The 25,243-nt window shown below is 44.7% G+C and overlaps 1 protein-coding gene across 1 annotated transcript; it reads left to right on the top strand.

Annotated features, from left to right (window-relative positions):
• The first annotated feature begins 611 nt into the window (after window positions 1-611).
• LOC126534537 (actinia tenebrosa protease inhibitors-like) lies at window positions 612-25,243 on the top strand. The gene is made up of 7 exons (XM_055072433.1): window positions 612-807; window positions 3,319-3,528; window positions 4,985-5,194; window positions 8,686-8,895; window positions 13,820-14,026; window positions 15,228-15,419; window positions 25,076-25,243. Exons 1-7 carry the CDS (start codon window positions 639-641, stop codon window positions 25,123-25,125), a joined length of 1,248 nt encoding a protein of 415 aa, XP_054928408.1. The 5' UTR covers window positions 612-638; the 3' UTR covers window positions 25,126-25,243.

Below are 25,243 nucleotides of genomic sequence, written 5' to 3'. Positions count from 1 at the left end.
ATTTCGCCTTCCCAACTTAGAAGTGCTTAAGTGTCTTCGGATTCTTTTTCTTGTACTATCCTGTTGGGGTATCTTAAAACTGGCTGACATGAAGTGTAACTGTTTCGTTGGGAGATTAAAAAAATTAAGCGTTGTCTCGCAAGAATTCTGAAGGATACCATCCGTAAGTTTTTACTTTAACATTTGGAAAGCAATAATTTTTACTTCTGTTATTCTAAGAAGCCTGGTTTCAAAAAGGGTGTCTAGACAGTAACTCTGTAAATGCAAGCATTGTATCATTGCTCTTCGGGAATCAAGTGCAGCAAATATTATTCTATCATTTCAATAATTTAATTCATGCACAGTGAAGTTGAATGAAACAGACTATAACTTCATTGCAAATCCAAGGAGAGACTGAAAATAATTTAATATTCGTTGATGTTCTTCCCCCTGCCTGTTACATTCTCAGAACGTAGAAATTATTCCTATAAAAAGTCTTCACATTTCCTTGGTGTGAGTAAGAGCATTTAGGCATCAATTCATTGAGCGAAACCCGATTGAGCGAAACCTTGCTGATATTCGGAACTCAAAGAATAAATGCAATTGTTCTTTTATTAGGGAAGAAAGAAAGCGAACCAGCTGGAAACAACGAAACATGGATGCCAACTACATGTAATCTTCCTCCGGAAGTCGGCCCTTGCAAAGCTGCCATACCAAGATATTACTATAACCCATCTGCAAATAAGTGCCTTCAATTTAAATATGGTGGCTGCGGAGGCAATAGTAATAATTTTGGCAGCGTGAAAGCATGCAAACTAGAATGCGGCAGTGAGTGTGACCGTTTTTCTCTCTTTCTGTATAATTACCACACCATGTTCCCACTTTTTTATGTGAAAGCGTCAGATGGCCTATTGAGCGATAAAGCCGGCTTCTGTGGAAGCTGAACATTTTATTTAAGGCAGAAACTTGGTGGTTATTCGTATAAGGGGACATTGCACTTGCGCGTAAAAAAAAAGGACACGGACAGCAACGTGAAAAAAGACACACCAAACGCTAGACCTCAACTGGCTTCTTTTTCTCAGGACACAAATATATATGCAACAAGGCACGTGCTACATGATCAATCCCTGAAGCGCATGTACAATGTCACCTTATTCTGTAAGAATTTTATTTCTTTTGCCGTCAAATATACGTCAGGTTTGCTGACGCAGTCCTCTTTTTGCCGATGAAAAAGAAAGGCCTCGAGTATTTGTGCCTTCCTGAGAATAAAGCCACTTGATGTCTAGCGTTCGGTGTGTCTTTTTTTTTATGTTCCTGTCCGTGCCCTTTTTTACGCGCTAGTGCAATGTCCCTTTATACGTAGAAGCTAAACGACACTTAAATCTCATCGGCTGCGACGGTACGTCACAAGCATGCCTCTTCGCAGAGCGGGCGAAACGAAACACCTGCTGCAGCAATCGCGCGCCAGGTGTGGCGTCAGGGCATCGTCGCGACGTCACGTCACCATCGCTCTCGTTCTCGCAAGCTTTTGTTATCCGCGCTTTGCTTGACAGCGCAATCTCTCGCCGGCGTCTTACCTTCGATTCGGTAGTGACTATAAAGAAATTAATGTATAAAATCGAAGGGAAAGACGTTGGCCGCAGCGAGTTTAGAACCTGAGACCCCCGCTCAGAAGCCGGTTGTCTCAACCAGCAGGCTAAACCAGCGCCTCTCAAATAGCAGGCCTCTGCACTCTGGTTTATGGCGCCATAGTAGTTGGACTGAAATTTTTATTGCCAAGTCAGCTGTGACAAAAAGAGTGACTTTAACATCACTGTGGCTTACTCGGGAGCGTCCTCATTAGATTATGTTGCAGTCCTGCAAGGTCGGGCTACGGCACGGACCGAAGCGCACCTGCCTTGTGCTCTCTAGGGGCCGTTTGTCAAGAGTGTCAACGCGCTCGCTTGCCTGCAAGGAGTTCATAACGTTAAGTACCGATTCACGGTGTTCAATGCGGCATAAATACTTTCGCAGTCACAAGTGATAAGAAGCTCTTAGGTGTGTTCGAATTTTTTTTGTGGAATATCTTGCTCCGGTCTCTTAAAGCTCGTCTGCATGAAGTGTAATTGCTTCCTTGGGACATTAAAAAGAAATTCAGCGTTGTCTCCCGAGAACTTGGAAACGTATTATTCCTCAGCGTTTAGTCAAACATGTGTAAATGAATCATATTTACATTCATTATTCTAGGAAGCATGGTTTCAAAGTGAGCGGCTCGACCGTAATGCAGTTTAATTAGAATAGTACTATGTAGCTCTTAAGGAATGAACTGCAGATAATACCAATCATTTCAGTTATCTATTTTAGCCATAGTGAAGTTGACTGAAACAGTCTCGAACCTCATAAGCTTGTTCACTGTACCTTCACATGCAAATTTCAAGAAACACTGCCAACCCTCTTGTACGAGTTGATGTTGTTCACGCTGCCTGTTATATTCTGGCAAGCAAAACATTATTTCAATAAAACACTTTTACATTTTGTTGCCTCGGAGTTTACGATTTATTTGCAAAGAGCAACAGCTTTGACATAGGTTGGGTTACTTCAGCCTTAAAAGCGAAATGTCAGTGCTATAACACCAGAAGATACAACAAACTGATGACCTATTGCTGACGTTAATAAATCATGTGCTAAAAAGTTTTTCACTAAGTTTACGCATACGCCGAGATCATAAGATTACAGAAATGAAGATTACCTGATCATGTTTCCCCGCCACTTATAAATTTTTTTCAGCCATAGATCAAAGTGGTTTTCTCAGCTGCGCTGTGCCATTGGTGGATGTACGTTTCCATCTGCTTGAAGTCCTTCTTCTACCCATTAAAATCACTCTATTAGCATTTTCTTGGCAACAACCATCAAGTTTTGTTGTAGAGTGGCACCTTTTATTCTGATTATTACCCTAACTTTATTACCCACTATGAAAAAGAACTTATAGCCATACTTGCACAAAACCACGGTTTCATACTTCCTAATGTGGCACCTCAAATTTCTTGTAAAATGGTCTCGCTATTGTCCAAGAGAGACGTAGCTTCGTCTGGCCCATAATGGGCTTTATAAGCATTTAGCACCAGGCCTGTTCTACTTAGGGTAAAGAAAATATTAGGTCAATACAAGATTCATCTAGGATATGTGTGAGTAAGAGCTTGTACGTATGAACGAATTCGTCCACGAAATACAGCGAACTGCAAACTTTCTTTGTAGTGAATATTTTGAAGTGACCTAATGCTTGTACGAATACTCGATTGAACAAAACCTGACTGGCGATGTTCTGAATTAAAGGAATAAATGCAGTTGTTCTTTAATTAGGGAAGCAAGGAAGCAAGCCCGCCGGAAACAACGAAACATGGATGCCACGTGAATGTAGGCTGCCTCCCGAAGTCGGCCCTTGCAAAGCTGCCATACCAAGATTTTACTATAACGCATCTGCCCATGAGTGCCTTCAATTTAAATATGGCGGCTGCAAAGGCAATGGTAATAATTTTGACACCGTGAAAGCATGCCAACAAGAATGCGCAAGTGAGTGCGACTGTTTTTCGCCCTTTTGGGACATTTATCACAGCATCTTTCCACTCTTTTACGCGAAAGCGTCAAATAAACCGTTGAACGATAAAGGCGGCCTCTGTAGGTGCTGAACAACACTTAAATTTTCATTGGCTACGACATCACGAGCGTACCTCGGCGGAGCCGAGTGGTTGAAACGGAACGCCTGCTTTGGCAATAGCACGCCAGGTGTGATGTGAGGACATCACCACAATGCCACGTCACCATCGCTCCCGGAAGCCTTTGTCATCCGCGCGTTCCTTATCAGCAAAAGCTTTCGCCTGCGTTGTAAGTTCGCCTCGGTAATGTCTGTAAATGATGTATAAAGAAACATAATAAATTCGAAAGGAAGGACTCAGGCGGCAGCGAGCTTCGAACTACGACCCTATGCTCAACAGTCGAGTGTCTGACCCACTGGACTAGAGTGGCACCTAATAAATAGCAGGTCTGTGCACTCTGCTTTATGAAATCATGCTACTTGGTCCGAAATTTCCTTTGTCGACGCTTGCGTGACGAAAGCGGTGGCGTTAAAATCACCGCAGCTTCCTCGGGCGCGCCCCCATTAGATCCTATGGCAGTCGGGCAAGATGGCATGACGTCACAGATCAAAGTGCACTGGTCTTGTGCTGTGTAGGAGGCGTTGGCGAAGCGTGTAAGCACACTCGGTAGGCCGCAAGGAGTTCATAATTAGAAGTACCGCTCCGCGGCGTTCAGTAGGGCATAAATAATTTCGCACTCACAACTCATAAGAAGTGTTAGGTGTCCCTAGATGTTTTTTTTTTTATTTCTTCTTTGTAGTAGCTTGTTGGGGTATGTTAAAACTGGTCGGCATCAAGTGTAACTCTACCCTTGCGACATTACAAAGAAATTGAGCGTTGTCTCGCCAACATTCTGAAACGTACTATTCGTAAGAATTTAGTTAAACATAAGGAATGCAATAATTTTTGCTCCTATTACTCTAAGAAGCAGGGTTTCAAACTGAGTGTCTAGACAGTAGCACTGTTAATTAAGATTCCATTCTTCCTCTTGAGCAATCAACAGCAGAAAATTAATATCAATCATTTCAGCGATCTAATTTAGGCATAATGAAGTTGAATGAAACAGTCTCGACTCTAATGAGCATGTTGACTGTGCCTTCATTTCTAAATTTCAAGAGATAATGAAAATATTTTAAGACTAGTCGATGTTCCTCACCCTGCCTGTTACACTCTCTGAAGGTAAACATCATTCCAATAACAAATCCTTAGATTTGATTGGTCGGAGTAAGAGTTTGTAGGTATGAATCCATCCGAAAAAAAACAGCGAGCCGCCAGCTGTCCTTGTAGGGAATATTTTGAAGTGACCTGATGCATGTACGAAGGCTCGATTGAACGAAACCTGGTTGGTGATGTTCTCAATTCAAAGAAAAAATACAGTTTTTTTTTATTATTAGGGAAGCAAGGAAGCAAACCAGCTGGAAAGAACGAAACATGGATGCCAAGTGAATGTTACCTGCCTCCCGCAGTCGGCCCTTGCAAAGCTGCCATACCAAGATATTACTATAACGCATCTGCACATAAGTGCCTTGAATTTAGGTATGGTGGCTGCAAAGGCAACAGTAATAATTTCGACAGCCTACAAGCATGCGAACAAGGATGCGCAAGTGAGTGTGACGGTCTTTTGCCCTTTCAGGTCAATTATCACAGCATGTTCCCGCTTTTCTTGCGAAAGCGTCAAATGATCCGTTGAGCGATAAAGCCGGCCTCTGTAGCTGTTACCATCAGTTAAATCTCCATTGGCTGCCACGCCATATCACGAGCGTGTCTCGACAGAGCCGAGCGATTGAAGCGAAATACCTGCTGCGGCCACAGCGCGCCATGTTTGGCTGGAGGACGTCGCCGCGACGCCACGTCACCATCGCGCCTCAATGGAGCAGATGCGGCGACGCGACGATGAGGAGCGAGACAGTTTTTCGTCGTCGAGGCAATCGCGTGACGTGCGCATGCAGGCGCCGCCGTCTCGCTCTTGGAAGCCGGCGCTCGGTCTCTCTATCTCTCTCTCTCTCTCTCTCTGTCACCCCCACTGCGCTTAGCTGCAGCTCGCACCTTCCAGCCTTCACGGCGGCTGCCATTTCCTCGGTTTCTCGTCGCGCCGGGCGTCTGTGGCATGCGACGTTTCCACCGCAGGCTGCTGTTGCTGTATGGCTGAGGCAGCACGTCCCACTGTGGTACATTACTCGCACCGAGAAACTCGAAGAACCGCTGAGCGGCGTTCAAATGGACAATAAAGGTTTCGCATTCACAACTCATAAGAAGTTTTTAGGCGTCCTCGCATTTTATGTATTTACGCGGTGTCCCGCGTAAATTTTCTAAACGTTGAACATACTCAACTCCCCCGTAGCTGGACAGAACCAATGTAATGTTGTTTGCTGGGGCTTTTAGATATTCAGTAACCTTTTTGCGTTCCCTCTAATTACATAATGAGTCATAATTAATCAACTTCGCAAGTAGTATAATGGTATTAAAAGTCTAAATGAGAAAATTGTAAAAGAACAAGAAAGACCGCCGGTAAATCTTTCTGTTGCTCAATGCGTGCTACGTAAATATTTTCGAGCGTGAAAGAAGCCTGCGAACACACTAAATTGCGGCGCGATTGGCTTCTAGAGCCACTTTTATGTATACATATACTTGCGATGTTTTTATGTTTGAGAAAAAGCTTATTAAAACATAATATATGCGTAAGATTTATGATTTCACATCCCCAAGGACCAAGTGATTATTTGCTAACGCAAATATTAACTCGACTGCAACTTATTTACGGCGCGGTGGGCATTTCGCCGAAATTACTGTAGACCACTGTGTTTGTTGACTTGTTTCTTGTAGACTTCTGCAGTGACCAATATTATGGCCCATTGCATATGCAATTCTACTTAAACCATCGCTCACTAAGACCTGATTGTTAGGGCTATAAATGTCCTGGTACATTATGCAGTATTCTGCGAACAGCCGGATTTCAACGCCTACGTTCTGAACAATTTCGTTAATCAAGAACAAAAAGAATAGAGGGCTGAAAAGGGAGTCTCGTGGAACTCCAGACACCTCCGGGACAGGAGAAGATATGCCATAAATCATTATTTTTTCTTGCAAGGACGAGAGGTACGCCACAACTCATGCCAGGATGAGATGATTTTCGAGAATAGGCTACAATTTAACAATGAGGTTGGATTAGGATACGCGGTCGAAGGTTTTCTCAAAATCCAAAAATATTATCTCCAACTAACTTTGTGTAAGCGCTATCGCAAGCTCACGAATAATTACGACTTCACGGGTTACTGTCGATACTCCTCTAAAAAAGCATGTTGCCGGTGGCCAAGAAGATTGCTATTCTCAGCAAAAGAATATGTGTGCTTCTATATAAAGTGTTCAAGCGATTTCACTCAAGTGCATAGAATTGATATAGGACTGTAAGACGTACGTGATCCGTGGTCGTCTAAATTTGGTACGGGAGCATTTTTTGCTAATCTCCAATCGTGCGGAAGCTCCGCACGTGTGAAAAACTTGTGAAATAATAGGGGTTATATATTTCGCTTCGCATTTGACACATTGTACTTGAAACTCATTCTGTATCTCATGAATACCAGGAGATATCTTGGCGTCTAAATTCCGGACTCGCGTCGGCACGCCTGCTTCACTTATAGTTAAATCTACAGGCAGTGTTTCTTGGGAATTCGAAATGTTTGGAATGTTAGCCCCATCCTGCGTGAGCACAGACCAGGCATATGTACTAATTCGTTGAGCTATTTCAAATTTATCGTTGAGTGCTGTGTAACCGACTGACAGACATGGCACCGACTTCTTTTTCATTGACGGGTATCACCAGAACTTTCCTGGAAGCAAGAAAGTAAAGTTATCAGTAGCAACTTCTGAAAGTGACGTTTTACTTATTTTACGTCGTTTCCTAACATAGCAACATGGGTAATCTTTTATGCGTTTGCATTGGTTGGGTGGCTCTTGTGCCTACTTCTAGCTTTGTACTGCAAGAGCAATTATATGGACACTACAGGTGCATTTCTGCCGTCGTAGTGGCGTCGCCGTGAGGTTCCGTATAAACTCCAAGCACGATAACCTCGTCGCCCCGCGCGTATGCTGTAGGTGCGAGGAAAATTTGCGAGGGTCGCCCAAAAATTGCAGCTTAGTCTAGCGTGGGCAAGCGAGGAAAGTAGGGAGGAACCGTGCCCGTCTTCCGCCGCGCATGAGGCATGGGGTGGAGGGGAGGGCCGTGGGGGAGGGTGTTTTATACTCCACCGGCTTTTGCGTATGGCTAGGCCACGCCGTTCTGAATTCAATCAGCGATATGTGCAAAGTGCGCTTAGTTTTGGTAGCTTCGTTTGTCTAGGCGGCCTTGGTAAAGCGTCTCAACACGCTCGCTTGCTCGCGAGCTGTTCATAACTCGAAGTACCATCCGCAGCGTTGAATAGGGCATAAATAATTGCGCATTCACAACTCAGGAGTGCTTAGCTGTCACCAGATGTTTTTTTTTGTACTATTTTGTTGGGGTATCTGAAAACTGGTCGACATGAAGTGTAACTTCTCATGGGACATTAAAAAAGAAACTAAGCGCTTTATCGCGAACATTCTGAAATATGCTATTCGTAAGTCTTTAGTTAAGCATAAGAAAAGCAGTAATTTTTACTTTTATTAATCTAAGAATCACGGTTTCAGTGTGAGTGCCTAGATAGTAACACTGTTAATTAAAAGATGCATTCTTTCTCCTGAGCAATCAAAAATAGAAAATAAACGTTTCTTATTCCACGATCTAATTTAGGCATAATGAAGTTGGATGAAACAATCTGGAGTCTAATAATCTAGTTATCTGTGCCTTCATTTGTAAATTTCAAGAGAGACTGAAAATTCTTTTATGCTAGTCGATGATCCTCGGCGTGCGTGTAACATTTGCTGAAGGTAAACATTATTCCAAAAACAAATGCTCACATTTCATTGGTCTGAGCAAGAGCGTGTAGGTATATCTATCCGAGAAAAGAGCGAGCCGCAAACTGGCTGACCTAGTGACCTAACGCCCGTACGAACTCGATTGAACGAAACTTGGCTGATAATGTTCTGAATCCAAGGAGTAAAGCAGTTTTTATTCTATTAGGGAAGCAAGGAAGCACACCGGCTGGAAATAAGGAAACATGGTTGCCAAGTGAATGTCACCTGCCTCCCGAAGTCGGCCCTTGCAAAGCTGCCATACCAAAATATTACTATAACGTATCCACACATGCGTGCCTTGAATTTATATATGGCGGCTGCGGAGGCAATAGTAATAATTTTGACAGCATGCAAGCATGCGAACAAGGATGCGCAAGTGAGTGTGACTGTCTTTTTTCCTTTCATAATAACTATCACAGCATTTTCCCACTCTGTACGTGTGGGCGTCCCGCCCACACATACTGAGTGCTCACTCTCTCTCTCCCACTCTTTTATGCGAAAGCGTCAAATAGCCCGTTGAGCGATAACGCCGGCCTCTGTAGCTGCCAACCAACTCTCAAATTTAACGTTGGCGGCGATGCCACGTCACGAGCGTGCCTCGACAGAGCAGAGCGGTCAAAACAAAACACCTGGCTGCCGCGATAGCGCGCCAGGTGTGGCTTCAGAGCATCGCCGCAACGCCACGTCACGATCGGGCCTCGACGGAGCAGATGAGGGGACGCGACGACGCGGAGCGAGGCGGTTTTTCGTCGTCGAGGCAATCGCCTGACGTGCGCATGCAAGTGCCGCCGTCTCGCTTTCGGAAGCCGGCGCGTGGTCCGTATCACTCTCTCTCTCTCTCTCTCTCTCTCTCTCTCTCTCACCGGTACTGGGCTTAGCTGCTGCACGTGCGTTCCAGCCTTGGCGGTGGCTGCTGCTTCCTAGGTTTCTCCTCGCGCAAGGCGTCTATCGCATGCGGCGTTGCCACTGCAGGCTGCTGTTGCTCTCTGGCTGAGGCAGCACGTCCCACTGTGATGCATTACGCGCGGCGAGAAATTAGAAGAACCGCTGCGCGGTGTTCAAACGGGCGATAATGCTTTGGCATTCCCAACCCAGAAGAAGTGCTTAGGTGTCCTCGCATTTTATAGATTTACACGGTATCCCACGTAACTTTAGTCAAACATTAAATGTTCGCAAATGCCACGTAGCTGGACAGCACCAAAATAATGCAGTTGTCTCGTGCTTTTAGATACTCAATAATTTTGTTTGCATTCCCTCTAATTACATAATGAGTCCTAATTAATCATTTTCTCAAATAGTGTAATGAGATTAAAAGTGTAAATGCGAAAATTGTAAAGGAGCATTAAAAACTCCCGATACAGCTTTCTGTTGATCTATGCGTGCTCCGTAAATTTTTCCGAGCGTGAAAGAAGCCTGCGAATACACGCTAAATTGCTGCGCGACTGGCTGCAAGAGCCACTTTTAAATATACATATATTTTCGATTTTCGCATATTTTATGTTGGACAAAGATCTTTTTAAAATAAATTAAATGCCCAAGTTTCATGATTTACCATCCCCAAGAACCAAGTTAATATTTGCTAACGCAAATATTAACTCAATTGAAACCTATTTCCGGCACGGGTGGCATTTCGTCGAAATTACGGGTGTTTGCTTACTTGTTCTAGAGTTCCGCAGTGACCGGTATTATGGCCCATTTCCATTTGCAATTCTACTTAAAAGATCGATCAATAAACGCGATCGTTAGCGCTATAGATTTCCTGGAACAGCCGGATTTTAACGCCTATGTTCTGAACGATGTCTTTAATGGAGAGCAAGAAGAATATAGGGCTGAAAACAGAGCCCTGTGGAACACGAGACACCTCCGGGAGAGAAGGAGAAGCTATGCCATCAATGATTATACATTTGTGCCTGGACGAAAGCTACGCCCCAACCCATGCCAGGAGGAGATGATTTCTTGAATAAGCTACAATTTCAGTGTGAGGTTGGAGTACTATACGCGGTCGAAGGCTGTCTCAAAATCCAAGAAATATTATGTCCACCTAAGTTTGTCTGTCTAGCGCTATCGCCAGGTCACGAATTGTTACGACTACGCAGGTTACTGTCGATACTCCACTACGAAAAGCATGTTGCCCGTTCTCAAGGAGATTACTATTCTCAACAAATAAGATATGCGCTTTTATATAGCATGTTCAAGCAATTTCACTGAACTGCATAAAATTGATATAGGACTCTAAGAAGTAGGTGATGAGTGGTCGTCTGGTTTAGGTATGGGAGCATTTTTGTGCAAATCTAGAATCTCCGCATGCGTGAATACCTTGTGAAATGTTAGGGTTAAATATTTCGCTCGGCATTCGGCATACTGTACCAGAACCTCATTCAGTATCTCACCAATACCAGGCGATATGTTGATGTCTAAATTCCGGACTAGCGCCGGCACGCCTTCTTCACTGACAGTTAAATCATCTATAGTCAGTACTTCTTCGAAATGCGAAATGTTGGGATTGTTAGCCCCTTCCTGCGTGAGCACAGAGCATAAATATGTATTAATTATTCGAGTGAGTAAAAATTTATCGAGGAGTGTTGTGTCACCGACTGATAGACATGGCATTAGCTTCTTTTTCGTCGACAGGTATCACCCAAACTTTCCGGGGAGAAAAAGAAGAAAGCTGTCAGTCGCATGTTCGAAAAGTGGCGTTTCCCCTATTTTATCTCGTTTCCTAACATAACACGTAGATAGGTCATCTTTTCTGCGTTAGGACTTGTTCGATGGCTTTTATGCTTAGTTCTCGCTTTTGTTACAGAGCAATTAAATGGACACTCCCGGTGCATTTCTGCCGTTGTAGTCGCGTCGTCGTGAATGTCCGTGTAAAGTCCAAGCACGATAACATCGTCGGCACGCGCATATGCTGTATATGCGAGTGAAACTTGCGAGGGTGGGCCGAATATTGCGGCTTAATCAAGAGTGCGCAATGGAGGAAAGCGGGGAGGAAGCGCGCCGTCTTCTATCGCGTGCGAGGCATCAGATGGTGGGGAACGGTCGTGGGCAACGGTTGTGGGGAACGGTGTTTTATACTCCACCGGCTGTTGCGTAGGGGGTCCTGTGGTGAAAGCGATCAGCGATGTGGAGAAAGTGCGCCGAGTGCTGGTAACTTCGTATGCGCTGTGCTTCCGACGCTTAGTTCGCGTCAAAGTGAGCGGCAGCACGCAGTTCAATTCGCTCGCTGCTGCTGCCGCACTACCTCACCCCCGCATTTTGAGAGCAAGTTTTCGAGGTCATCGAATGAGACATATTCATGTTTAACTTCGCGCGCGTGGCGCCGTGCTTGCATTTTGTTTTTTCAAGTTTGAGAGAGAACTGGAATGTTAAATATCAGGATACAATCTTGTGATCGGACATGCCATCACATATATCAAGACTTGGGTTTTGCCGTACCAGGTCATTAGCAACAAGAAGTAGGATCCACGCAGACTGTGCTTTGTGCTGAGTACGAGTGGGCAATTTAACTAATTAGGTTAAATATTATAATGTGACCCTCTTAACAAACGGCTGAGAGGTGTAAGCAAGAACTTCTTAGAAATCATCTGACCAGTTTATTTTTAGTAAGCTGAAATGGCTTGTCAGTAATAGCTGACAGGAACATTTTTTTTCCTACAACCGATAAAGAAGTTTGCGAGAGCATCCCCAACAAAAATAGCTTTAAGCTGTACTCAGTCAGAAGAAACGTAAAAATTAACGAACAATAATATGAATCTCGGCGTAACACAAACAAATTATCTATGCACGTAGAAATTATACTATGCATTATAAATAAATTATACTATGCACGTAGGAATCTTACATGGATCTGTTCAGAAAAAATCTTGTTCTTCTTAGACGCAAACTGAGAGAGGCCACAACCAATGTCAAGAGTATCTTGCACTAACAATTTTCTGGCTGATACTATAGTGTTGTTTGACAGTCCGCGAACCCGGCAGCCAAAATTAAATAAACGTAAAGCAAATTCAAAAATGAGCGGTCAGATTGATTTTTATGCTAAGAAAGGAAAAATCGGCAAAGGCATTATTTTAAATGTCTAATTTCCAACCGCTGGCTATTTCAAGAAATATAATGATCCTGAGGCGCCTTCATTTGCTTTATAACAAAGAAGCTAATTTGAACCCCAGACACTATTTATAACCTCATGGTGGAGCTTTATAATCCTCCTTGACCAGATACACTAAGAGTGTGATAGATTTAGGTGCGAATCGTTGCCGTCAACTATAGTCACAAGAACAGTCTTGATCCTCCATGTTCTTGTTGACAGCAATTTGTGTGATAGTTTTCAGGAAGGACTGGAAATACCTTGTGAATAGGTTGATGTTACGGTGTCCGCCATATAGCATCATAAAAAAGTTGAGTATTGTCACGCAAGAATTTACAATTCATTCATGCCGCATTTGCCATTTCGCTACCTGGATTACCAGCTAATCAATACCTTATTGGGTACCTATGCACTTCACTGTGATAAGAACCGCAGGCTAGAACTGTGACATACTACACGGTGCAGAAATCGTATTTTGTCGTAAGTAAAACATGGTCTTACAATTTCTGGGTTTAGTATTAGATGGAACCAGTTCTTCAGATTATACGTATAAAAAGATGGAGATTTTCTCAGCCTGTCCCTCGCCCACGTGTATATATATATATATATATATATATATATATATATATATATATATGTCTGTTTTCATGGCAGTGTTGGTAAACTGAGTTGTCGAACACGCACCTCTATCTAATTTTGTGTTCGCCAGCATTAGTTCACTCTCACGCCGTTGAAAACTAACACTATTCCTCTTATCCTAATGGCCCTTTCGAGAAAGCTGAGATGTTGTTCCGCAACTACGGCATTCAACCAACTATTCCCCAGCCTGTGACATAACGTCTAATAAAACTTGAGACTCCACTAGCGCAGATCTAGAGTGATATGCTTCCTAATATGGCAACTTATGTTTCTCATAAAGTGCTGTATTATAAAAAATATACGTATTCGCTGCGGCCACACAATGTACTGACTACGCCCTCTATCAGCACGTGTGTTGCGTTTAGGCAAATAAAGATAATACAACAGGACAAGAGTTATTTTAAATATGTTTTAAGGGACAGTAGTGATGATCGAATCCGGAAAATCAAACAGGACTCTACCTGTCTTTGTTGTGACAATTCTTAAGGGACCTGACGTTGGCAGGAATATCTAATTCAATAAAACCGTAGGTTGATGTTCTGATCTCACGAAATGATTGAATATGTTCTTTCATTAGGAAAGATAAGTAAACCTGCGGCAAACAGAGAATCATGGAAGCCAGTTGCTTGCAACATGGCTCCAGAAACCGGCGTCTGTAAAGCTTCTATACCAAGATATTACTATAACGAGACTGCAAAACGATGCCTTGAATTTATATATGGGGGTTGCGGAGGCAATGGCAATAATTTCTACACCGTTCACGAATGCGAGCGACAATGCGGCAGTGAGTATCAACGTCTGTTTTCTTCCATATGAGCACAATCATCCCAGCATGCAAACGTAATTTTCTTATTTTGCTGCTTCTTCTCGTATAATTATTAACGACCTGCAAGTCTTTAACAATGATTTCGCGTCATATCCTTTAGGCAGCAGTCATCACCGAGTTCTTTTCAATGCTATAACTTGCACAAGGCAGTGTGTTTTCGTATGCTTTAAAAAGGTTTCTGTGTTTTTTGATTCGCCTATACCGTACGCTTTCGAAAGAAGATGAAAGATTTTCGACATTGAAATCAATTTTTTTTTTGTGAGCGCATATAAAAACATTTTTTAGGAAACAATGGAAACAATGAAAGCTACAAGTTGCATTTTTATAGGCTTCGCTAGGAAACACAGCGTGAATGATTTATTTTCACGAAATTGCAAATCTTGGCAAATATTGGTTCTCTTGCTTTCCCACAAACAAATAATTAAAGGACAATATCAAGTTATATGAAAAAACTATCTGGCTATACAAACAACCTCAGGCATCAATACTACATGAGTAAAGTCCGACACTGTGGTATGCGCGAAATGAATGAAGGAGACTGAGTGAGCAATTGTTCTTCTTGTTGTTATTGCTGTTGTTGTTGTTGTTTGTACCTACTGCATAAAACAAGACAACAGTGAAGCCTCCTAAAGCACAAGAAAAAGTTTAGCTCTATTTTTTCTGCCATAATGTATACTTCGTCTTTTACGTTTTTCACCATAACCTGCTCATGCCCTATGTTAGTGGGGCCAGAACTGCAAGTTCATGACTTATAACAATTTATTATTTATTGCTGGCATTAGAGCTACAAAGCCGGCTCCGTGGCAGATATCTAAATAAATCATTTACCCCGCCCCTAGCTTTAATACAGAACAGATAATTCTTTAAGGCACTGCCAGTGGGTGCCATGACTATTGAACCTGCCATCTGCTGCCAGCCAATGTCTATTTGACCGTCTACATTGCTAGCGTCTGCTTCTTACTAGTTGGACAGCTGTTATTAAGTTACAATGTTCAATAACAGCACATTAGTAACTTGCACTTCGTATTTTCTCCTTTAGAAAAATACCGATGCCCAACGGCTGCACTTGCAAGTTTACTTTGTAATGCCATAAATAATGGGACACACGCAAAAATCCACGCAAGTCTAAATGGACTCAAATGTATTTCTTCCCTTTTAGGCCGATATAAGAAAGCAAAAGACCCATGCCTAGCGCGGCTACAAATAGGCAAAACCTGCAGGAAAAAAGCAGCCGCTATTATGTGGTATTTCGACGCGAGCGATAAAAGGTGCAAGAAATCAAAATTTGAATATTGTGGAGCAAATTCAAACCGCTTTCAAACCTGTTCACAATGCACAGAAACGTGCCGTGGTAAGTGTGCTTTTTAGATTCTATATATCACGCCCTATTTATCTAATGTGATAATCATAGTTGCCTTATTCAAGGGCAAAATGAGATTCAAACAAGTACCTTCTCAGTGGGGTATAACGATATTATAGCCTCGCCATTCCTGGTACTGCTAAATCTTCATAAGCATTGCACAAACTTTGTTAGTATACTATAAAACGTGTATGAAAGGTTCTTTGTTATTCATTTGAATGATTCAGTAGACACCTTCAATACGCCCCTGCCCGCTCATATCTTTTAAAACCTCAACTACGACCTCATCACTTTGGCTACGCTCTAGAAATCAGTAGACAGATTTTCGTATGCTCAAGATGTCAAACTTGTTTATGCATACTATGGAGTTTAATCAGAAAACCTTAACAGACGAAGTAGCTCTACCCTCTTTAGTCGGGATAATTTATCCATTGGCTCATTTGACGCGAAATCAATCGGCGTTTCTTTTTAGCATCACAGATATAGTTAAAAGAAGTTCCACATGTTTGTTGATGTTCAAAACTCATTCACCTTGGTTGATTTTCTTTCCAAAACTTTTCTGACATTTTGGCGAACAGTAATTTTTCTTGCCCAGCTGAGCTGGAAGGCATTAATCAAAATTTTTTTACCAATATCGCATTGTGTGATCCAGTAGTTCAGATGTTGTGTATGTCAAGATAATGAAGTGACGTGACAGCCAAAATAGCCGATTTTGATATCCCGGATACCGGCGGTACCCAGGATGTCACAAATCAATAAATGTGGTAATGCCTTTGTGCTAGTTCAAGCAAATCTCCAATATACACAGGTACCATTGCAAAACTTCAAGTAGGCTTAAGCCCTCACTAGTATTTGATCGTCCATTTCGGGTTTACATAGGTAAGATATTGAATTAACCTAAAGAAAAGCTACACGAGCGCCTTTATGAGGCGCACTATTCACGGGAAGTAGAAATCCTAACGAATGAATGCATTTGAGAAATATGTCTCCTTTATATGAATTCTGCAATGATTTCCTGTAATGCAAGTTAGCAGCTTCCCAGTATGCTCGTAAAAAACCCAAACATTGTAATTTTGCTGGATTAGCTTATCTAACCAAAAATTGTAATTGAGCAAAATGTTTGATGTAAGACTCTTTAAAAAAAGGAGCGAGAAAGGAGGAACTAGCCGTTTGCCTTCTTAAGGTCGGTGAGTTCCTCCTTCACACGCACTTCACCTGACGCGCCCTCCTGAGGCAATCAAAAGGGGAGGAACGTTTCTCCCTTGCGTGCGTATCTTGCGTTGCCGCCACCGGTGGCCCGAAAATCGGCTATAATAACTTCTTTTCCACGGAAAGTAATGCTAAGTAGCATAAACGGAAGTCTAAATGTTTCATGACAAGCGACCATCAGTCTAAAACCTCTAGCTCGAAGGGGAGCTGCAATACGAGAATATTTCAACTCGAAAGCAGCGTCCGGTTGCTGACGCACAGCAAGACGAGCCCGTACTCCAGCATCTAGGGTCTAGACGCGGCAAATGTCAGCCAACATTTCTTGTTTTGATGCGGGAAATGAGTATGTGGAGAAGGTTAAGCTACATCAAATGTATGCATTTGTGGTCGTTTTGAATAGCCATCTTCGACGGCTTCGAAGCGAAAGCGAAATACGTTTGCTGGCGTCGTCGCCACGTAGCGGAGCGGTGTGAGCATATCACCGCCGCAAGCTACGCCTCCAAATCCACAGATGGAACAATAACCCTGCCGCCAGAGCAAGGAGGTGCATGAGCGCACCATCCGACCAGATATACAGCTGTGTATCCGGCGCCACTTGCATGCCAGTTCGTCTGTCTCTGCGCCCGACAGCAGCGGCTTCTCTGTGATGCATCGTGCAGTGCGCGTAACACCTTCAAGGGGTGTACGGTAGCGCGATTAACAGACGGGACAAAAGAAGACACACAGGGACCACCACAGTGCTAACGTCCAACAATGTTTATTATCGAAAAGCAGGTCGTACTTATACACTCAGCCAACATGAGTCATAGCCACGTGAACAGACAAACAATCAGAGCGAACGATCTTTGTAAGCGATATTTTAAGCCCTGCGCAAAAATTTCAGCTCTTTTTCAGATAGAGCTGAAAAGCTCGCTACAAAGTAGAGAACTACAAAGTACGAAAAGCCTAATGAAAGGCACAAGGGTGCCTTTCATGATATGCGGATATGCCCAGACGTGAAGCTAATGGGTCACACATGGTAACGGCACCAATGTACACTGTTTCGAGTACTGTAATAGTAGAAAGCTGCGGGGCACTGTCGAATTTAAACGTCGGCACGGACGAAACCACCCTTTCTCAAGAAGAAAGAACGGCTAGCATGGCGCAGATGTGGCTCGGAGATAGGCGGCATACTCCATAGTCGGAGTTATCTTTTCCGGTCAATTGTCACGACGGTTACGCTTCCGCCACTGTAGTTACGCTAGGGTTATAGTAGTTGTAGCCAAGTAGACTGTACCGCAACCAACTACGCTACCACGACTCTCCTGGAGATGGTTATAACACAGCAGACACCTACAGTTAGCGTTCTGATGTCGTCAATGGTGAGCGGGGCCAATCACGCCAATCGCGGCGAGTATTATCTAGTTCTCGCATGAAGTATAGTACTCTGAGATGGCGGCGAGTAACTTGTATCATAGCTCCCTTGGATGCTACGCTAGTATTTACATTCCGTGCCTGCGTCCACTCCAGGCCCTTCTTGTCATTCCCAGCTTCAAAAAGAAAACGGAGATGTCATCTTTCGCCCTCAAACAAACCGTGCTTTCATTCCCATATGACAAACACAACGAACGCATACACGTTTACAAGGCCGGTTCGGTGTCCTCTAAAGGTTCAGCTAGAGCAGTGGTAATTCCCGCAATATCTTTCACCATGAAATTCAAGACGCCTCACGTTACATCATCGACGGCTGCAGAACTCGCAGTTATCCGTGCTGCTCTGGAGTTTATTGGTCCCAAATCACCCCATTCATGGTCCAGCTTTTGTGAACCAAAGGCAGCTCTCCAGTGTCTGCTGTCCGCTTTCAACGACGGACCTAATCTGAAATTAGTCGCAGACATCTGACTACTCCACGATTACACAATCGTCAAGGGGCACAACATCACCTACCAATGGATGCCGGGTCAATGCGGAATTTCGCGAAATCGCAGTGCGGATGACGCTGCCCGGTCGGCCCACGATGCTGCTCATATTATACCCATACCACTGTCAAGAACAGATGTAGCCACAAGTCTTCGCTCCATCGCACGCGAGCTTACGCAAACTCTGTGGAACACCAGTCAATTCGCGAAAGCGCGTCTTCACAGATTGGATCCAAGTTCGCAACTCCGTCTTCCACCAGGGTTACCACGAGCGGAAGCAACACTTCTGTGCAGCCTATGGCTCGGCGTGGCATTTACTAACTCCTATTCCTTCCGCATTGGAATGGCCGACAGCCCTGCTTCCGACACCTGCGGCTGCGAGGAGACCATCGCGCACTTCCTCTGTGACTGTCCACGTTACGATTCGCCAAGTAAAGTGCTCTTGACCGCGCTCAAAAAACTGGGCAATCGCCCCTTCACAGAAGAGAAAGTTCTAGGACACTGGTCCAGATGGGTTTCGGCACTCAAGGCCTTAAGGGCTTTGCTGAAGTTTTTAAGGGCCTGTGAATTGTGCGACCGCCTTTGGCTGTTGTTGCGCGTAACATCACGTTACTCTGTGAGTTTTTCTCGTTTTTTTTCTCTCTTCCTTCTCCTTTTATTGCCTCTACCCTTTTCGCGAGCACAGGGTAGCCGGCCATTATTTACACTGGCTAACCTCCCTGTCTTTCCTTGCCTTTTGTCTCTCTCTCTCTACATTCTGTTCTCATTCAACCGCTATGTCCTTACAAATCACACGCACTTGCTCAGCGTGTAGCAGCGAACGACACCCTCGACGTAGCCGAATACTTTTGCTCTGTAGACAGGAAGGCAAAACATGATTTCGAAGGCTTGCTCGAAAGCTGTGACTTCAGCACCCGGTCAGACTCATCCCTGCACTATACCCCCGGCCTGAAGTCCAGCCGCTGGCTCAAACGTACCAGCTTTGCAGCGGCCTACGGACGCCGCTAATAGCAACTTGTTTGCCATTCCTGTTTGAAATAAGGCAAGAAAACGTTGAAGCGATCTCAACAGAATGCATTTTGTACATGTCAGCGGTTCTGGAAGCGCCATCCGCCACAGCTTCGAAGTGAAATACTTAGATTCCCATTGCGACCATGTTGATAATTGAAAGTCGCTAGTCAAAAGCATTCATTATAGTGCGGTTTTATATTAACAGGTAAGTGTGTATTTGCCGTACCTAACGGGTGACTGTACCAGAACAAGCATTCTATCGAAATTTATTGCTAAATTACGTATAACAGAGAGTCACTCGCTGGCACTACAATGCAAGCCGAAACATCATGGCTATATAAGAAGGTGCCAAGATATATCGATGCAGGCCGCTCGAGCAGTGTTTGTGCAAATGCCGTGTATTGTGGTTGCTCTGTTTTGCGCAGTATGTGTTTTAAAGTGCTCCGTCTTGTCCTGTTCTGCATATTATGTCTGTGAAAGTGTTCTGTGCTGCTCTGTCGTGACCTTGCTGAACGGATTTAAGCGCCATTTATAGGGCCGGGTAGTAATTATACGGTTTCGCAGTTTGAAGCCTCTCCAGGTGGCTCTAAGTGCGTTTTTTACATGAGCGTGCGTGTATGCGATGGACTGATGCGTGGATATCCCTATGTTTACGTAAGTTCAACGCCGCGATGCTCTAGCGATGCACTTCCTTTTAGCGCTTGGACAGGGGTTGGAGCAACGCTCCGCCGGTTTTATTAACATGATCAGCCGACCGTGAGCAGGGGGTGATAACAGTGGCAGACGAGGGGAAAGCGTCGCCGCAATATAGTGCCGTACTTGAACCTGGTTCCTTGTATATATGCGCCAAAGAAAGCTTACCGAGGTTTTTTTTTTTTTTTGCATATATTACGCGATGCTTTTGACGCGTACGTTGTTTTTCAGCTGCGAACTAGCGCAGTTGGTTGGCCTAGTCGCATTCATCGCTTCGTTTCGCTTGCCTGGATTCGGCCATGCTGATTTTGGAAGGGAGAGACTGTTCCTCCCATGAATGAGGGAGGAAAGTTGCTCCAATTCAAGACGAACACAGAGGACATCGCCATTTCTCCTTTTATAGAGCAAGGGTCGCTCCTTTTTTTTCTTAGAGTGAACTCAATATCACGTAAGGAGCTACTCAAAAAGAAATAAAGGAAGCTTGCTACACCACGGCAAGACACCAATGTTGAATAATCGTCATCTGCAAGTTGAAGATATTTGAATTTATACAAAGGTGAACGGTCAAGAAGGTTTAGTGAAGCGTATTTTCTCTAAACACCACCGAACCCTGACTGCCACTGACCTTCTGCATCAGCTATTTGCAATATGAGATGCAGTTTTCGAACATTTCTTGATGTATCATCACAAGCAAAGCAGAAATATAGGACAAGGCCAAGCTTAGGCCCGAAGCAGGAGACAAACGTTGTGAGGAAGTACTAATTATTTATTTTTTCATCAATCTTATGTGCCTACATTCGGAGACTATGGGTGCCGCGTTCTTATCGGTACACTTCATAATCAAATCTTGCATTCGCGATATCATAGGAGAGAGAGAGAGAGACAAAGGAGAGGAAAGACAGGGAGGTTAGCCAGTGTAAGTCCCGGCTGGCTACCCTGTGCTGGGGAAAGGGGTAAAGGGAATAAAAGGAGAAAGAAGAAGAAGAGGAAAAAAAATGGAAAAAAAAAGAAAATTGACACAGTAACGCGAAACTACGCGCTACAACGTTCAGAGGCGGTCACACAATTGGCATGTCCTTAAAAACTTCAACAAAGCCCTTAAGGCCTTGAGTGCCGAAGCCCGTCTGGACCAGTGTCCTAGAGCTTTTTCCTCTGTAAAGGGGCGATTGTCCAGTTTTGCGAGAGCGGTCACGAGCACTTTTCTTCGCACTGCGTAACGGGGACAGTCACAAAGGAGGTGTTCAATCGTCTCCTCGCAGCCGCAGGTGTCACAAGTAGGGCTGTCGGCCATTCCAATGCGGAATGAATAGGAGTTTGTGAATGCCACGCCGAGCCACAGACGGCACAGAAGTGTTGCTTCCGCTCGTGGCAACCCTGGTGGTAGGCGGAGTTGCAGACGTGGATCCAATTTGTGGAGACGTGCATTCGTGAATGCACTGGTGTTCCACAGATTCTGTGTAAGCTCGCGGGCGAGGGAGCGAAGACTTGTGGCTGCATCTGTTCTTGACAGCGGTATGGGTGTAATCTGGGCACCATCATGAGCCGACCGGGCAGCGTCATCCGCACTGTCATTTCCTGAAATTCCACAGTGACCCGGTATCCACTGGTAGATGATGTTGTGTCCCTTGTTGATTGCGTGATGGTGGAGTAGTCGGATGTCTGCGACTAGTTGCTCATTTGGTCCATGGTTGAAAGGGGACATCAGACACTGAAGAGCTGCCTTTGAGTCACATAAGATGGACCATGAATGTGATGATTTGTGAACAATAAACTCCAGAGCAGCACGGATAGCTGCGAGTTCTGCAGCCGTCGATGATGTGATGTGAGATGTCTTGAACTTGAGGGTAACGCACTCTGCGGGAATCACCACTGCTCCAGCTGAACTATTAGAGGATACAGAACCGTCTGTGTAAACGTGGATGCGTCCTCTGTGCTGTTCATGTAGCATTGAAAGCACGGTTTGTTTGAGGGCAAAAGTTGACATCTCCGTTTTCCTTTTAATACCGGGAATAACAAGAAGAGCCTGAAGTGGATGGAGGCACCACAGCGGTTGAGATGGTCGTGCTGCAGGCGTGAAGTTCAACGGTAAAGTTCCATGGTTGGCGGCAATAATCTTGCTAAACGCTGAACGAGGTCGAGAGGCAGGAAGGGAGGCGAGATGATGCGATGGAAGTCGGGCGAAGTGCCTGATATGCATCCTTAAGGTGTCGACTTGAAGATACGTGTTGATGGGGTGGTCATGCGCGATGGCTATTGTTGCTGCCGTGGACGCACATCTGGGAAGACCAAGGCAAATTCGCAGAGCTTGAGCTTGTACAGATTGGAGGGCACGGATGTTGGTCTTGCCGGTCCCACCCAGTACAGGTAAGCTATAGCGCAGGAGACCAAGGAACAGTGCGTTATAGAGTTGGAGCATCGCACTCACAGACGCACCCCATGACTTTCCCGCAAGAAATCTGAGCAAGTGGGTTATCATGATTAATTTCCTTTTTAGGTAGGAGACATGAGTACTCCAGGAAAGGTCTCGATCGATTATCACTCCTAGAGAGCGGTGCGTCTTCTCGTAGGCAATTGGCTGTCCATTAATTCTGATAACGTATGGTTTCATTGCTTTACGCGTGAAAGCGACTATAGAGCACTTCTCGCAGGACAGCTCCAGACCTCGTGCTCGAAGATAACCTGATGTTAGTGTGGCCGCTTTTTGAAGTCTGGCGCGCACCTGAGGACGCGTCGCTCCTGATGACCAAATGCATATATCGTCTGCATAGATCGACACATGGACGGATTCCGGAAGGGTGTGAACCAGGTCGATGAGCACCAGGTTAAATAGAGTGGGGCTCAAGACTCCGCCTTGTGGTACGCCTCGGTAGGTGTTGCGTTGTGATGACGCACCGTCCTCTGTTTGCACAAAGAATGACCTGTCCTTCAAGAAGCTGGATATCCACCGAAATACAAGGCCGCCGAGGCCGACATCACCCAAGGCGTCCAGGATGGCTTGATGGGTTACGTTGTCATATGCGCCTTTAACATCCAGGAACATCGCCGCTGACAGTCTCCTGAGGCTTTTTTCGTGCTGAACAGACGAGACAAGATCTATGACGTTGTCTATAGAAGAGCGTCCGCGTCGAAAGCCTGCCATAGCGTCAGGATATAACTTGTAATGTTCTAGATACCACTCTAGACGCGTCAGCACCATCCTCTCCATCACCTTTCCTAGACAACTGGCCAGAGCAATGGGACGATAAGACGCCACGTCTAGGGGTGATTTACCTGGCTTGAGCAAAGGCACAAGGCGGCTAGACTTCCATGCAGCTGGAACTTCTCCTTCACGCCATGAATTATTGTACACGTTTAGAAGTGCATGCCGGGCTGTGTGACCGAGGTTTCCAAGAGCTGCGTATGTCACCCCGTCAGGCCCAGGCGATGAGGAACGTCTGCACGCTGCCAACGCCGCCTGCAACTCCTCGATGGAAAACAAATTGTCCATACGAGAATCTCGCGCGATTGGAACATCACGGGGATCACGTGTAGCGAACGATGGTGGTAGACCAGCAACCTTGAAACAGAAGTCCTCCGCTACGTCGATCTCTCTGCGACCTTGATAGAGAGCCAGGCATTTGAAGGGGTGGCGTTGTTGCGGTGATGTTCGAAGACCACGCACTGTTCTCCAAATATGTGAGAGGGGTTTATGCGGATCAAGGGTATCACAGAAGGTTTTCCATCTTAGAGACTGCAGGGAGTTGATCCGACGCTGGATCTTCTTCTGTATGCGTCTCGCCTCCCTTAGGTCGTAGATGGACTTGGTGCGCCTGTACCTTCTTTCCGCGCGACGGCGGATTGCTCGAAGCCGCTCCAATTCTGCTTCGAATTCAGAAAATTTAGGAACAGGCCTAAAAGATCTTGTGGCTTCTTGAGCAGCGGCGTTAATTAGCTTCTCGATGTTGCCAGGCAGACAATCCTGGATCTCTTGGCTATTCTTCTCCATGAGCAACGTGTATTTAGGCCAGTCGATGTGATGAAGAACTGTAGTAGAGTGTGACTTGCGTATGCCGTCGATTTTAACATATGTTGGAACGTGGTCACTACCATGCGTTTCGTTGTCCGTGAACCATTTCACACTGGCACTGAGGCATCTTGAAACAAAAGTCAAGTCCAGGCAGCTGCTGTATGTCAATCCTCGCAGAAAGGTGGGACTGCCATCATTTAGGCAGCAGAGCTCATGATCCGACGCGAAGGATAGTACACGTCTTCCTCGACAGTCCATCTTTAAGCTTCCCCATAGCGGATGATGCGCATTGAAGTCGCCGGTAATAACCCATGGTCCAGGTGTCGCTGTTAAAATTGTACTTAGCCTTGCGCTGTCAAATCGACTCGAAGGTGAAATGTAGGCACCTATGAGCGTGAGTGCGACGTTCTTGCATTTTATAGTCAAACACACATACTGATTGTCGTCATCAGGTGCCACTGGGTGTAAAACATATGTGAAATCGCATCTGATATAAACGATGACTTTGCTGCGGTCGGTACAGGTGGCAGACATCAAAGCTTCATATCCTGATAGGCGGATGGCGCTCTCAACGTTTGGTTCACAAAGGACGATTATTGGAAATTTGTTCTTAAAAACAAACGGACGAAAGTCCGAAATGCGCGATTTAATGCCTCTGACATTCCATTGGAAGATAGACGCTTCCTTGACTTCTCTAAGGAACGAATGTAGAGGAGCAGCCATGGTACTTCTCACGATATCATAGGAAATGGCACCCGTACTCTATGGCGTGAATATTGGCACAGTGTAATCAAATATCTAAACAGTCACTACGTATTTTATTATTTCAGCGCATATGACAGTTCTGCAAGAATGTGAGGCTGAAAAACTGCCGAAGTAATTCTTCAAATATGTTCTGATGGTTGCACGTACCGCACTAAGGTTGTTGAATTGTTTGAGAAAGAAAGAAGACTCAAAGCTTTTGAAGCACGGGAAACAATAAAGACTATACCAACATG

Source organism: Dermacentor andersoni, chromosome 7 (assembly GCF_023375885.2).
Source record: "Dermacentor andersoni chromosome 7, qqDerAnde1_hic_scaffold, whole genome shotgun sequence".
NCBI lineage: Eukaryota > Metazoa > Arthropoda > Arachnida > Ixodida > Ixodidae > Dermacentor > Dermacentor andersoni.
Note: the sequence above shows the minus strand (reverse complement) of the source record. Positions and strands in the feature narration are given on the sequence as shown.